Source organism: Nicotiana tabacum, chromosome 8, assembly GCF_000715075.1.
Source record: "Nicotiana tabacum cultivar K326 chromosome 8, ASM71507v2, whole genome shotgun sequence".
In the NCBI taxonomy this organism is placed as follows: domain Eukaryota; kingdom Viridiplantae; phylum Streptophyta; class Magnoliopsida; order Solanales; family Solanaceae; genus Nicotiana; species Nicotiana tabacum.
In genome coordinates, this window is record NC_134087.1 from 203,211,526 (window position 1) to 203,226,940 (window position 15,415).

At 33.3% G+C, this 15,415-nt stretch overlaps 2 protein-coding genes across 2 annotated transcripts; both read left to right on the forward strand.

Moving 5' to 3' along the window:
* Positions 1–13,067: 13,067 nt before the first annotated feature.
* LOC142163499 (uncharacterized) lies at positions 13,068–13,501 on the forward strand. Its single transcript, XM_075220792.1, has 2 exons — positions 13,068–13,208; positions 13,334–13,501. Exons 1-2 carry the CDS (start codon positions 13,068–13,070, stop codon positions 13,499–13,501), a joined length of 309 nt encoding a protein of 102 aa, XP_075076893.1.
* Positions 13,502–13,630: 129 nt separating this feature from the next.
* LOC142163500 (uncharacterized) lies at positions 13,631–15,070 on the forward strand. Its single transcript, XM_075220793.1, has one exon. It carries the CDS (start codon positions 13,631–13,633, stop codon positions 15,068–15,070), a length of 1,440 nt encoding a protein of 479 aa, XP_075076894.1.
* The last annotated feature ends 345 nt before the right edge of the window (positions 15,071–15,415 follow it).

Consider the following 15,415-nt stretch of genomic DNA (forward strand, 5'->3'; position numbering starts at 1 on the left):
AAGAGGGTTTTAGGCTGACCGTAGTGTCACATGACACGTTTTTTAGATGATTAGGAGCGTACACTAGATGCACCTCTAAAAATGCAACGAGGGGGTCTAATACAAGGGCAATATAGTTCAGGTGAATTTTCAAGACACTAAATAGTTTAAGTAGGAAACTGACAAAACGTACTAATTTAGGGAGTTTTAGGATATTAACTCAATCAAAAAAGAATATATTAGTATTACTCCTCCCCTTCCAACTTATGTAACATTATATTTTTATATTTAATCTGTTCTAAAAAGAAAGATATATATTTATATCTAAAAATATTTTAACTACTTCCTTTTTATATCAATCCTTTTTAATAGTTGCGATTATAAAAAATAATTGGTGTAAATAGTTATCAATTTAGAAAATTAAGAAAGTATTAATTTTTAATTTTTTCAATTTTATCTTTACTCTAATAAATGTCGAGAGAGATTAAGTAGTCGTTAACTTGAAAATAATAATTTTTGAAGTAGTTTAAAAAAATAGATTTGGGAAGTTAAAGTTATACTTGGACATGCATTTTACTTGGGGGAAAAAAAGTGAACTTTTGTGAGTAAAAAAAAAAAATCACCCACAAGTTGTCCCAAACTAGTTTTTGGAACTTGATCATTTCTTCATAATTTTTTCAAAAAATTGGCCAAATTCTGTAAACAAATAATATTTTTTAAATATATATATATATATATATATATATATATATATATATATATATATATATATATATATATATATAATTTAGTTAAATTATCTTTTTAATTAGTATTTTCCCAAGGGAAGTGCAAAAGTCAAACGTGACAAGTAAAAGGGACCGAACGGAATATAAACTTCTCATTTTATATTAATGAGAAGTTTTTATAGTCACACAAATATTATGGTATATTTAATTCTACAAAATTCAAAGTTGTATAGTTATACAAATATTATGTTATATGTAAAGCTATAAATTTCAAAAGTCTTTTGTTATTTCGTATCGTATCGAGTCAAATTTGATCACATAAATTGATACAAAAGGAATACTATTTAAGTAAAAACTTTATGTAGTTTAATCACACATCAAGTGTAAACCGATCAATAAAAAGATATCTACTTATAAATTCAAGTCAAAGTAAAAAATGTAATCTAACGATTATAACAGATTACCCTTTAGTTATCAATTTCCATAAATTCTTGTTCTAAGCAATTAATAATAATTAACCTTCAAGTAATCGGGTAAATATAATATAAAAAGAACTCAAAGTTCTTGCACTGTCATATATAATACTCCATTAACCCCCACCCCCCAACCACCGCACCACCCCCACCCCCAAAACCCAATACATCTTTTAGCATAACACAGACCTAGATGGAGAGCATCTTTATTTTATTTTTCACTCGATATCTTGTATACACATTAGGATTTGACTAAATTTGGATTTGCAGTACAAATAATTCTTCGATCCTTTAACATACACTTCAAAAAAAGACAGTTCGGTGCATTAAGCTCTCGCTATGCACGGGGTCCGGAAAAAGGTCGAACCATAATTGTTTATTGTGCAGTCTTACCCTGCATTTCTACAAAAGGCTGTTTACACGACTTGAACTCGTGACCTCCTGATCACATGACATCAACTTTACCGGTTTCTCCAAATGACACTGAATATGAGATTTTTCTTTTCCCCAGCCACTACGCTAAATTTGTAACCACTAGAACTATGTTGTAATTATTGCCATTCAATACTTCCGTCGGTTCAATTAAATTAATTTTTTAACTTTTTTTTACTTCACAATATTTGATTTTTTTAAGATATCAAAAAATAATTAACTTCGTTTTTCCAAAGTTGTCATTGGAATAAAGAACCTAGAAGTATTTGTTATATTCCTAAAGAACAAATTAAGGTTAATATGATCAATTTTATTGTTAATTAATATTAAAATATGAATTCCTTAAAATGTTTAAAAACAACCAAAAAATTAATTAAAGTGAACCGCACGTGAGTAAATAGTTGAGTTAAATATTGTCTTTTTCAGAAACCACGCATTTATTTGTCTTATGGTTTCTACAACATTGGAAATATGCGTCACAAGAGTTGATTAATACTTCCTCCCCCTTCGTCTTTATTACTCCATCCGTCTCATGTTAATAATCATGATTATTAAAAATATTTGTCTTCACATTAATTATTTGTCACTTTAGAAGTTCAAGACAAAATTGATTTTTTTTTTCTTTTTTACTCTTAGTAATAATTGTTCTTGAAGATGGAGATAACACATAAATAGAATAAATATTCAATGAAGAGAGATTATATTTTAAGACATAAATAAGGGTAGAATAGTTTAATCCATTTCCTAATTAATATTTCTTAAACGGCGCGTAAAAAAGAAATACGACACATAATAAGACGGAGGAAGTATTAGTTTGACACTCCTTTAAGAAATTTTATTAACCGTTGTTTTACAAAATCATCCCTATTAATAGGTAGTTAAAATCCTATCAATAAAACAATAATAAGCAAACGTGGGTACTTAATAATAAGGATGACATTGAAAGAAAATAATAAATCTTTTTTTAATTTGCTAAAATGTACAAGTTGAAGAGAGAATTATTTTTAATATAATGAACTAGTAATAAATTGGACAATCAAGAAATGGTTTGCGACTATAGGTGCAGCAATGACTTGTTAGATATTTTAGGTAAGAATTTAAGTTATATATATCGTGAATATAAATAATTTTTGTCCCTATCAGATCAGTCGAATAATATTTACAAATAAGCATTTTTAAAATATAAAATTTATAATCTTGACAATAAAACATGTTAGGTGTTATAACAAGCAAAGGTAATATAATGGTATAGACTTATGTCTGTCGATAGAAGTATTACTTTTTATAGAGAGGGGCAATACTTTGACCAAAAAAATAGTTTCTCTGATTATAATATTTTAGAAATTTTCTTATGTTTACAAAAATATAAGGTTTGCAATTTGTGAACTTTTTAAAGTAATTTGAAAGATTTCTAATTATTCTTCTGATTAAAGGTAGCAAAATAAATTTTCAACAAAAAAAAAAATTTTGGTTCTTTTCAGCACCAAAAACAAAAAGGTACTTATCAAAATGTGAATATAAAACAAAAGAAAATTATATTTTCTTTAAAACAAAAGTTGAAAAAGTACAGTTTAAAACAAAAGTTGGACGAAAATGCAAAAAGAAAAGCAAGATGTGACAATTCAAGATTATAGTCAAAGATATTATATTCTGATTTCTTTGTACTTTTGACAAGTTTCGTCAAATTTGTCAAAATCTAATCCAATGGGAGATCAAAAAGGAATCTAGCGTTTGTTTTAAAAATTTGAAAAACAATTTTCAAAATTATTTTCCGAGGGAAAAAAAGGAAACGCAAAAACTTTAAAAAAACCTGTGGATTAAAGTGTAGTATTTTCATAACTTTCTTGGTTGTAACTCTACAATATCTACTCTTGTAAATATGAAGAGAGATTAATATAGTGAAAGCAATAGTAACAATAATAAATTATGATTGAAGATAAATAAGAATAATTTAGTCGAATTATCCTTTTAATTAGTATAGTATATATTTTCTTAAGGGTGTACAAGAGTCAAACATGACACAAGGGACCCAAAGGAATATAAACTTCTCATTTTGCATTAATGAGAAACTGGTATGTTGTTGTTGTTGTTATTGTTGTTATACTTTTGTATTAATGAGAAGTTTTTATAGTCAAATAAATATTATGATATATTTAATACCACAAAATTCAAAAAATTTATAGTCATATAAATATTATATTACGCGTAAGGTTATAAGTTTCCAAAGTTTTTGTGCTTTCGTAAGTATCGTATCGAGTTAAATTTGATCATATAAATTGGACTATTTAAGTAAAAACTTTGGGCGCTACTTTCCTTAGTAAAATCAAACATAGAGCACAAAAGCGGGAAAGAGCGGATAAACAATTCAATTCAAAATATAGCTACTTATAAATTCAAGTCAAAGTAAAGAATGTAATCTAACAATTATTACAGATTACCCTTTAGTTATCAATCTCCATAAATTATATTTTCAAGTAATTAAATAATAATTAGCCTTCAATTAACCAGATAATATAAAAAGAACTCAACATCTTTTTTCTTCGCGAACGCGATGCTTCCTTCGCGTTCACGCTGCTCAAATGCCTAGGCAGACAGAATATATTCCAAAATCGAGGGTTACACCATTTTCATCAATTCTTGACTTGTGGAGCTCGGTTTTGAGTGATTGTTTGAGGTTTTTTCACACATATCGATTAGGTAAGTATTCTTCACCTAATATCCAACATATTCCATGATTTTATCTTTGTTTTAATCATTTAAATTGTGTTTTGGGTTGAGGAAATTGTGAGTTTTTGAAAAAAAAATCCAGAATGAAAAACCGTGATTTGAGGGACCAAAAGGTATCAGAATTGGATAATTTTTGTATGGTTGAACTCATATTGGAATGGGTATTCGGATTTTCATAAAATTTGTCGGGTTCCGAGGTCCGGGCCCGGGGGTCGACTTTTGGACCGATTTTTGAAATTTATTAAAGATTGAGACTTTATGATCCGGAATAGTTTCTTATGTGTTTTATTTGTTCTTTGAAGTTATTTTGGTTGGATTTGAGCCGTCCGGAGGTCTTTTCACCAGAGAAGTGCATTTTAGAGTATCGGTTTGTCGTCTTTGAGGTAAGTATCTTGCCTAACCTTGTGGGGGGGACTTCCCCTTAGGGTTTGAGTCTTCTATGCTACTTGTAGTCCGTTCACGCGAGGTGACAAGTGTGTGCTCAGACTTATTTATGGAAAATTTGCCTTTAGGTTTCTTAGGCCCTTATGTACATTGTGTGGGAAGTATTCGTTTATGATTAAGTTTTCCTAATTTCTTAATTTACCTCTACATGCTCTAATTGGAATTAATTGCTTATGATTCATTCTTATTGCCCATTTGACTCTTATTTTGCTTAACCGAAGGTTTTTACCTCTTCTATTGACATGCTATCTTTCATAACTGCTCGTCTTTATTGGAAATCATTATTATCTCCCCTATAATTGTTTAGTCTTAATTGAGGTTATGATTATCTTCCCGCTGCTCATCCTTAATTGAAATTGTTGTATATTCTTTGTAAATTTTCCAACCTTTAAAGAACTTTAGATATCCTATATTATTTGACATTTTCCTTATTTGGAATTATTTGATTCGTGTTAGCTTCCTTATTATTGAATTATATATTGTGGGATCGTTGCTTCATATTATTTTTCTCCGTTGTTGAGTTGTTCATATTACGCTTAGTATTCTCTATTGTGGTTGTTCCTTGTGAGCTAGTTTTATCGTCTACTTGTGATCGAAAGTTCTTGAGTTGATTAATTACTTGTCGTGTTCTTGTATATATTGTCATTGTTGTTGTTGTACTTGTTGTGGTGGTGCACGAGGTTTCTGTTGTGCGGTTGTTGATATTGTTATGCACGAGGTTTCTGTCGTGCGATTGTTGTTGTGGGGTTGCACGAGGTTTCTGTCGTGCTATTGCTACTATTGATATATTGCACATGCGGCGTGACAAGGCGGGGTATGTATATATATGCTTATATGTGGGTTGTGCATGTGGCGAGACAAGGGGGAAATATTATGATGCATGTGTGGCGAAACACGGCGGGCACTTATTATGTTATTACTTGCACACGTGGCGAGACAAGTGGGCTATGTCAGGGATTGTTTGTGATGATTTGTGATGGCCTGGGGGCATTCTTATTGTTTAATATTGTATTGTGGTACGCTTACCTGTATGAGCTTTATGTCGTGGAAGTTGTGAGGAAACATCTTATGTGTTGTCCGTTCTTTTCCTTACGCTTATTAGCTGGTAGGAACTATGTTAAAGCACTTGCACAAGCATACATGTAGTTGAACACTCCTATTGGATGTGAAGTGCTCTTGATTTTGTTGAGCATAGATGTACACCCTCGTTTACTTGTTATATATGAGAGAGTGACTCTAGTTAGCAAGTGAGTTGTCAGCATGACCATAAGGTTGATGGGGGCACAGGATGTCAAGTGTTAGATTTCAGGTACTGGGATTCATGGTTGTAGGTAGTCCCAGCTACCAAAATTTCCCGAACTACATTGACCTGATTCCTGTTTAGCCCAGGATATGTAGGAAACCTTTGAAGCAAAGGTTCGGTTAAATCTTTTTCAAAAAATGCTTCACACGGAGTACTCGGATGGGCAAAAATCGCTCGCTTTATCTTTGCACGAAAACCCTTCGTGTCTCCGGGCAAAGAGGGGCAGCTGTAAGCACGTGATTTTTGCCCTATATGAGAAATACTCCCAAAAAATGCAAAATAAAATGATTTTCCTTGGTGTGCAATTTTGAGTATTTTTGTGACATTTTTGGATTATTATTTGTATTTGTCTGTGTTTGTTTATTTGCTAAATTAATAAAAAATACAAAAATATGTCGCATTTGCATGTAAGATTTAATTCTATAATTGTTAGTAATTAAATTAGTTTTATCAAAATTAAAAAATTTACAAAAATATGCATCTTTTGCATTTTTAGCATTTAATGTCCAAATGAACAATTTTATGCTTAATTATTACTTAATTGTGCGTTAATTGTTATTGGTAGTTAATTTGCGCTTTTATAACTTAATTTAGTTCTTAATAATAATTTAAGTATTCTTATAATTTAGTTTTAGAAAATAAAAGAAGAAAAGATAACAAAAATACAAATAAAAATCGGATTGGGCCACTTCTTCAATTTTCAACCCCAGGCCCAAACAATTGTCCACGACCCAGTCCACTACAGACTGGGTCGACCCGGTCCGCCCCATTAACCCATTGACCCAAGACCCACTCTTCATTTTGTCAAAAGACAAACCAAAAAACCCTAAAAAACCTAAAAACTATCCGCCCCACCCTTTTTGACTTTCTTCTTCCCAAACTCAAAACTCCTCCAAAGCTCCAACCAAGCATCCATGGCTGCCCTCACCAAGCCTCATCACCCTCCATCTCCAAGCTCCTCATCGACGCACACACACACAGTTGTGTCAACACATTCACACGAGCACACCTTCCCATCGTCGTCCCCCCCCCCCCCCCCCGTCGACAACAACCCACTTCCAGCTCCCTCCATCTCATCACCTTCTTCCTTCCTCTTGAAAAACTGAAAAAAAAACCTTTAACCCCGTTCATGGCTGCCTCCCATGGCTTTGTCTGCGTCTTCGTCGTCACCCCCCCTCGTCCGAACTCGAGCAGCTGTTGCTGCGTCCTTCTCCTTCGACGTCCTTAAGCCGAACAAACCCATCGAGCTGCTGCTACTGCCCTCATCTTCTTCGCCGGCAAGTCGACGCCATTGTGTCACGCTGCTGCCCGCGTCCAGCTGCGACGTGCGTCCATGGCTACTCCAAGCAGTGCTGCTGCTTCTGTTTCCTTCCAGGATACAGCTTCTGCTCTTCATGTCCATGGCATCCATGGTTGTTCATGGTTGTCCATGGCTGTCCATGGCTGTCCGTCGTTGCTTCTGCTCTCTCACATCCATGGCGTCCAAACAGTTGCTGCCTCACTTCGTCTTCTTCACTTCTGCCTCGCGCACATGGATGGGTTTTGGACGAGGTCGCCGATCATTGTTCGAGTTCGTCGTTAGTTGTTCTTGTTCGTCATTTCAATCCGGTTGGTAGATTTTTGAGTTTTATTTTGTCCGTATTTTATTTTGATATTTTCGAATCTAAAATCGGCAAATATTTGTTTTGTTTATCGTTTGAATTAATTTTTAGTTCATGTTCATGTGTTGTTTGTTAAATTAATTTTTCAGATTCCAAATGAAAGATTAATTAATTGTTTTTCATGTTTATTTCATGTTCGTATTGTTGCTTAAGTGAATATTTGTTGTTGTTTAAGTGAATATTTGTTAGTTTAATGCTTGTTAGATTCAAATTGAAATTTAATTAATTATTTCTTCAATTTGTTTCATGTTGTTATGAATTTTCCAGAAAATTTTAATGTTGTTTGAATCGTTAGAATCCGTCGTGTTTGTTGCTTAAAAACAGATTTAATTCATGTTCATCTTTGTTTGAAGTTCATGTTTAAATCCTGTGATTTAATGTGAGTTTATGTTTGTTTTGTGATTTGTTGATTTAATTTGAATCATGCATATTGTTGTTTGTACTGTTGTGTTCTTGCTCATACATTCATGGTCTAAATTAACCAGGATTGGTTCCCGATATGGTTAATTCATTCCATTAATTTGAAGTTTGTGTTGTTCATCAAGTTCATGTAAATTGTTGTTGAAGATTGTTGAGAAATTGGTCATCTTGACTATATTTTGGTTGAGTTATGATTAATTGATTGTTTAGAGCAGAGGGGTAATTTGGTAAATTGCATTGCATTCGGGGGTAGATTTGTAATTGCAATAAGGTCGGAGGGGTAATTTGGTAATTGAACATTATTTTGATTCTTTATGTTAAGCATGGGGGACAAATATAATGGGGTGGGGTTTTTGAGGTATTTGTTTAATATAATGGGGGACAAGACAACATAATGGGGAGGAATCTTGTACTTTTTTTAATATAGGCATGGAGAACAAATTATAATGGGGAGGAATCTTGTACTTTTTTAATATAGGCATGGGGGACAAATTGTAATGGGTTGGGAATGTGTTAGTTATTTAATGTAGGCATGGGAGACAAAATTTAAAATAAAGAAGACATTTAATAGTGGGCCAAAGCATGCCATTGGGGGAATAATTTTGGGATTGGGAATGGAAGACTTGTCTTGCTATATATAGAGTCATTCTTGACATTAAAAAGGGGACTAGAAGGAGAACATTTAGAGGATTTTTTTGAGAGAAAAAAGAAGAGAGTTTTTAGAACTTGAATATTATTAAGAGAGACTTGGAGAGTTGACATACTTTGATATTTGAGAGAGTTTGTGATAGTAGAAGAGAAAGACAATTTGAACTTTCACTCGAACAATTCTGTTTGTTTTTCTTCGAGTGTTATTCAAAAATCCGAAGCTACTGCATCTCGTATCATTTCTCTTCTCTGCTTTGATTGTGATTGCACTTTGGCACTGCTGATTTTTCAATCCGTTGCTGGGTTATTCTACTGGTTGTTAATGGTTTTGCGGTGTTGCTGAACCTGCTGTTGCCGCGTTATTACTATTGCTGACTCCTACTTCTTTTGTTCTTGTACTGCTGTTTCCAGGTACACATTTGTACACTCTTGGCTTGAAGCGAAAAATGAAATATTAATCAGGCTCCTGTTCCTGTTGAATTCTTTTGTTTGGATCTGTGTTTGAATATTAATTTTTCTCTCTTTGTATAAAAATGTAGTCGATTAATTAATGAGTAATGAGGCTGCATATGTATGATTTCTTCATCTAATAATGTTAGTTTAAATTATTTGAAGAATAGTTAATCTGCTTTGATATTATTATGTATCTATCTCATGTTATAACATTAGTAAATAATAGAATGTAGAATTAAAGCAGTTTTCCTTGTACAAACTCGATCGCAATTTCTCGTTCACATTAGTCAAACTAATAACTAATAAGTTACGTTTTTTTTCCAGCATGTAAATAATTAAGAGATTTTCTTTTATTTTTAGAGACGAATTTAATAGAAAAATGTAGTCACTATAGGTTTATCCTTTAAAATAAAAATGAGACGAGCCTCGCCAAATAAATCACAAACCGCCGGGGCCCTCAATAAAATACATAACCATTGACTAGACTTTGGATTTGGCCGTTTAATGAACCTTCACGGCCTCTTCCTAAAATAACAATATGTTAGACTCTTTAGGACGCGCCTTAATAAATCTTACCTTCTTAAACTCGGGTGCACATTTATGTGACCCAAATCCAATTCTCAACGGAGTCGAAATATGTTTCTAATCACGGGTACATTGATTGTGACGTGGTTCGAGATGCGTGTCCATGACGTTGCAAATTCATTTTAAAAAAATAAGAATGAGATGAGCCTCGCCAAATAAAATACAAATTGCGGGGCCCTCAGTAAATATTTGCTTTAAAAATTGTTTAGACTTCGGGATGGACCGTTTAGTAAAATTCCACGGTCCTACCCAAAATAAATACGCTAGTCGCTTTAGGCGCGCCTTTAATAATTTAATTTCCTTAAACTCGGGTGCACATTGATGTGACCCAAATTCAAATCTCAACGGAGTCAAAGTGTGTCGACGACCACGGGTACATTGATTGTAACGTGGTTCGAGATACATTTTATAACGTTGCAATTCTTGATAAAAATAACAGTAAATGATAAAAGCGGTTAAAAGATAATATTTGCACATAAGTTCATATTGTATTTAAAATCAGATAAATAAGCCAAATATAACAGTTGAGCGACCGTGCTAGAACCACAGAACTCGGGAATGCCTAACACCTTCTCCCGGGTTAACAGAATTCCTTATCCGGATTTCTGGTACGCAGACTGTAATATGGAGTCATTCTTTTCCTCGATTCGGGATTAAAATTGGTGACTTGGGACACCCTAAATCTTCCAAGTGACGACTCTGAAATTAATAAATAAATCTCGTTTCGATTGTCCTTTAATTGGAAAAAACTCCCTTGTACCCTCTCGGGTACGTAAAAAGGAGGTGTGACATCGTGTAGTCTTTATATATATACATCATGTTCCGTTGTTCCTATATTTGTACAGTTTATTGGGCCGGTAGGTGTCTTGACTGTTCCTCGTCACTACTCCACCGAGGTTAGTCTTGATACTTATTGGGCACCGCTGTGGTGTGTTCATGCTATTCTTCTGCACATTTTTGTTGTGCAGATCCAGGTATTTCCACTCAGTCTTATCATCCTTGAGGCGAGGCACTTATGTAGAGATTTCAAGGTATATCTGCCGCGTCCGCAGACCGAGGAGTCCCTTTCTATCTTTTTGTAATAAGTATAGCCCTTCAGTAGTTTTCCTTTTTGTTAGACATTTCTGGAGTTAGAGCTTCTTATGTATCTCTTAGCTTGTGATTCATGGGGTTACGAATTTTGGTAGTGTTAGGTTGAGATTTTGTACTGTTATGTGTCAGGCGGCATCTTAAACACTGTTTTTTTTACTATTTCGGTTTTTAAATTATTTCTTCTGTAATTGTTGTTTATATTCTACATTGTTAGGCTTACCTAGTCGTAGAGACTAGGCGCCGTCATGATGGTTCACAGAGGGCGAACCGGGGTCGTGATAATTAATGAGAAGTTTTTATAGTCAAATAAATATTATGATATATTTAATACCACAAAATTCAAAAAAATTATAGTCATATAAATATTATATTACACGTAAGGTTATAAGTTTTCAAAGCTTTTGTGATTTCGTAAGTATCGTGTCGAGTTAAATTTGATCATATAAATTGGAATAGAATGAGTACTATTTAAGTAAAAACTTTGGGCGCTACTTTCCTTAGTAAAATCAAACATAGAGCACAAAAGCGGGAAAGAGCGGATAAACAATTCAATTCAAAATATAGCTACTTATAAATTCAAGTCAAAGTAAAGAATGTAATCTAACGATTATTACAGATTACCCTTTAGTTATCAATCTCCATAAATTATATTTCCAAGTAATTAAATAATAATTAACCTTCTATTAACCAGATAATATAAAAAGAACTCAATATCTTTCTTCTTCATAGTATATAATACTCCATTAAACCCCTTCCCCAAATACATCTTTTAGCATAATACAAACATAGGTGGAGAGTGCTAAATAATTATTTTATTTTATTTTTCACTCGATATCTGATACACGCATTCGGATCTGACTAAATTTGAATTCTCACTCGAAATAATTCTTCAATCCTTTAACAGACATTTCAGAGATATGAATATACATGCTTCGATTTAAAATCATTTCCTATTTTTAGAATGCTGGAAAAATTGGATGATTATTATGGAGAATAAGGTTTAGCTTGAGGCGTGTCAAAAATACTGTACTTAAGGATATTTCGCTCACACCATGATGAATAAAATTAGGCGTATCCCTCAGGATTCAACAAGCTCTTCTAGTATAAACTAGGAACAGAAACCACAAAGATTGTATAAAAGAAAATCCAACACAAAAGAAAGAAGAAAATGTTCACTCTTGTTTCTCTGTTATTTTCCTTTAACATTGAAATAGAGTATATATAGGATAAGTTGATAGAAGTTATAATTCTCAACTTTTGTAGCTTATAAAAGCTATTTTGAATCCATTAAAATGTCTGACCCAATTCTCAAAAGCCAACGTTAGAAATTATGAATAATTAGCCATTAAGGCTATTCAAGAGTAATATCAAATTTCAGTTACAAAATCATTATTATGTTTGAAAATATATTCAAATTAATTAGCATAATGAAGACCAATTAACATAATATTAAAAGAATGAATCTAGACACTAATTTGTATATTTCTTTTTGAGTTATCAAAATTATTTTTCTAACATAGAAAACTTATCAACTACTATATATAGCACTGTTGATTATAGAAAATTATTTATATTCGTTAGTCGATAAAGTATATAAAATTTGTATAATTTTTGTTTATAAAATGTATACAAATTTAAAAAATATACAAAAAGAAAAAATTGGCTATTATTTTAAGAGGCGCTATACAATATCATATTTCCTTAATAAGTAGTATGTACTTCTTCCACCTTGCTTTTTATTACTAGTTCAGTACTCCTTCCGACCCATTTTAAAAGATTTTTTGGCTTTTTTTTTGTGCTCCATAGTATTTGATTATTTTCGATATCAAGAAGTAATTAACTTCTTCTTTTCAAAGTTATCTTTGGAGTAAAGAACCTAGGAGTAGTTTATTATATTTCCAATAAGCAAATTAAGGTTAATAAGGTCTTTCAGAGAGAATTCATCCAGTTCTTTCAGCAACTATTGGGGATAGCAGCGGATGAACTACCAGGGATTGATATCAATATAGCAAGAAATGGTCCTTGTCTAACACTGAATCAGCAATAGCAACTGTTACAAGTAGCAACAATAGAGGAGATCTGTCAAATTGTGAAGAATCTGCCTAATGACAAGGCACCAGGTATGGATGGATACCCTGCTGAGTTCTTTAAGGAATACTGGCCAATTATCGGAAAGGAGGTCATAGAAGCAGTACAACAATTCTTTCAAACTGGCAAACTATTGAAAGAAATTAACTGCACAACTGTTACATTGATTCCGAAGGTGAAAAATCCTAGCTACGTGAAGGAGTTTAGGCCTATTGCATGTTGCTCAACAATGTACAAGATTATTGCTAAGATACTAACAAATAAGAACTAGTTGTGGATCTATTGGTTGGACCTTCTCAGTCTGCCTTCATAGAAGGGAGAAATATTCTTGACAATGTCATAATGGCTCATGAATTGATTAAAGGGTACTCTCAAAAAGCAGTCTCTCCTATATGTATGATCAAAGTAGACATCAGAAAAGCATATGATTCGGTTGAATGGAGTTTTTTTGAAAGCAGTACTACTTGAGTTTGGGATACCATACAAGATGGTAGCACTAATCATGGAATGTGTATCTACAGTCAGCTATAATCTACTACTGAATGGTAGACTAACTGATAAATTTGTAGCAAGAAAAGGGCTAAGGCAGGGGACCCTATGTCTCCATACTTGTTTGTATTAGCAAAGGAGTACCTAAACAGATCTCTGAAGACACTGACTCAGAACCTAAACTTTAACTTTCATTCTAAATGTGCTAAACTGCAAGTCATACACATCTGCTTTGCGGATGACTTACTGATGTGTTGTAGAGCAGATGAGGTATCAATAAAGTTAATGATGAGAGTTTTTGATCACTTCTCCAAGGTCTCAGGTTTACAAGCAAACTTGGAAAAGAGCTCATTATATATAGCAGGTGTGCCTATGGAATTCAAAGACAGAATATTAGCAGAACTTCAGCTATCAGCAGGCAGCATCCCATTCAAATACTTGGGAGTCCCTTTGTCCTCAAGGAAAATTACTATCCACCGGTGCATGCCATTAGTTGAGAAGATTGTGGAGAGGATAAGAAGTTGGACATCAAAGTTCTTGTCCTATGCTGGAAGACTACAACTCATTAAGAGTGTCCTGTTTGAAATGCAGACCTACTGGGCTCAAATATTCCTTATTCCAAAGAAAATTATTAAACTTGTTAATGGTATATGCAAGAACTATTTGTGGACTGGTAGTCATGAAAATACTCACAGAGCTCCTATAACATGGGAAACATTGTGTAAGTCAAAAGCTGCTGGGGGTCTAAACATTATCAACTATGAGAGATGGAACAAAGTTGCTTTGACTAAACTCCTCTGGGCTATAATGGCAAAGAAAGACAAACTTTGGATTAGATGGATACACTGCCACTACATGAAGCAGAATGACATCAATACAATGGAGGTCCCAAAACAGGCTAGTTGGCTAGTAAGGAAACTGTTTACAGCAAGAGAATGGTGGGCTAATGACATACCAGCAATTGAATCCTTTGTTCAGAATGGGAGATTCAGCATTCAGAATGCTTATCTTCATGCTACTCCAAGGTACCCCAAAGTCCACTGGAAAGCACTAGTCATGTTGACTGGAATACTACCAAAGCAACAATTCATTTTATGGATGGCAATACAAAGAAGGTTGGCCACAGTTGACAGACTAGCAAATTGGGGAATTCAGGTGACTCACTCTTGTGTACTGTGTGGATGTGACATAGAAGAGACACATGATCACTTATATTTCGAGTGTCCATATTCACAGAGCTTATGGTCAGGAATGCTAGAATGGTTAAGCTACCGGAGAAAGGTTGAAAACTGGGAAGATGAGGTGCAGTGGTTAACTACCAATGTAAACAACAGAAATCCAAGGAAAACTTTGCTAGGAGTGGTGTTTGCAGCAGTAGTATATCACATCTGGATGAAGCGAAATGAAAGAAGATTTCAAAATCAGAGAAGAGAGGTCAAAGATAGAGCAAAAGACATTGTCATGCAGGTGCACATAACAGGACAAAAGAAATGTAAATGGACACCAATATTGAGTACATTAAATAGTTATCCTAATTGTAATTCATAGCAACTAGGATAGGAAAAAGATCCATGAGCGTTATGGGATATTAGTAAGCAGCCTTGGTTGTATAGGTTTTTTGTTTATTGATTTCAGTCATGAGACCTGATACTAGAGTCCATAGCACAGGTGATGTAAATTGAAAAACTGGTTAAAATAAATTTTCTTTCGACCAAAAAAAAAAGGTTAATAAGGTCAATTTTATTATTAATTAATGGTAAAGGATGAATTCCTTAGTATATGTCAAAATAACAAAAAAATCACGTAAAGTTGGCAGGAGGGAGTATTGATTTGACACTCCTTTTAAGAATTTTATTAATCGTTGTTTTACTAAATTATCTCTATAAATAGTAC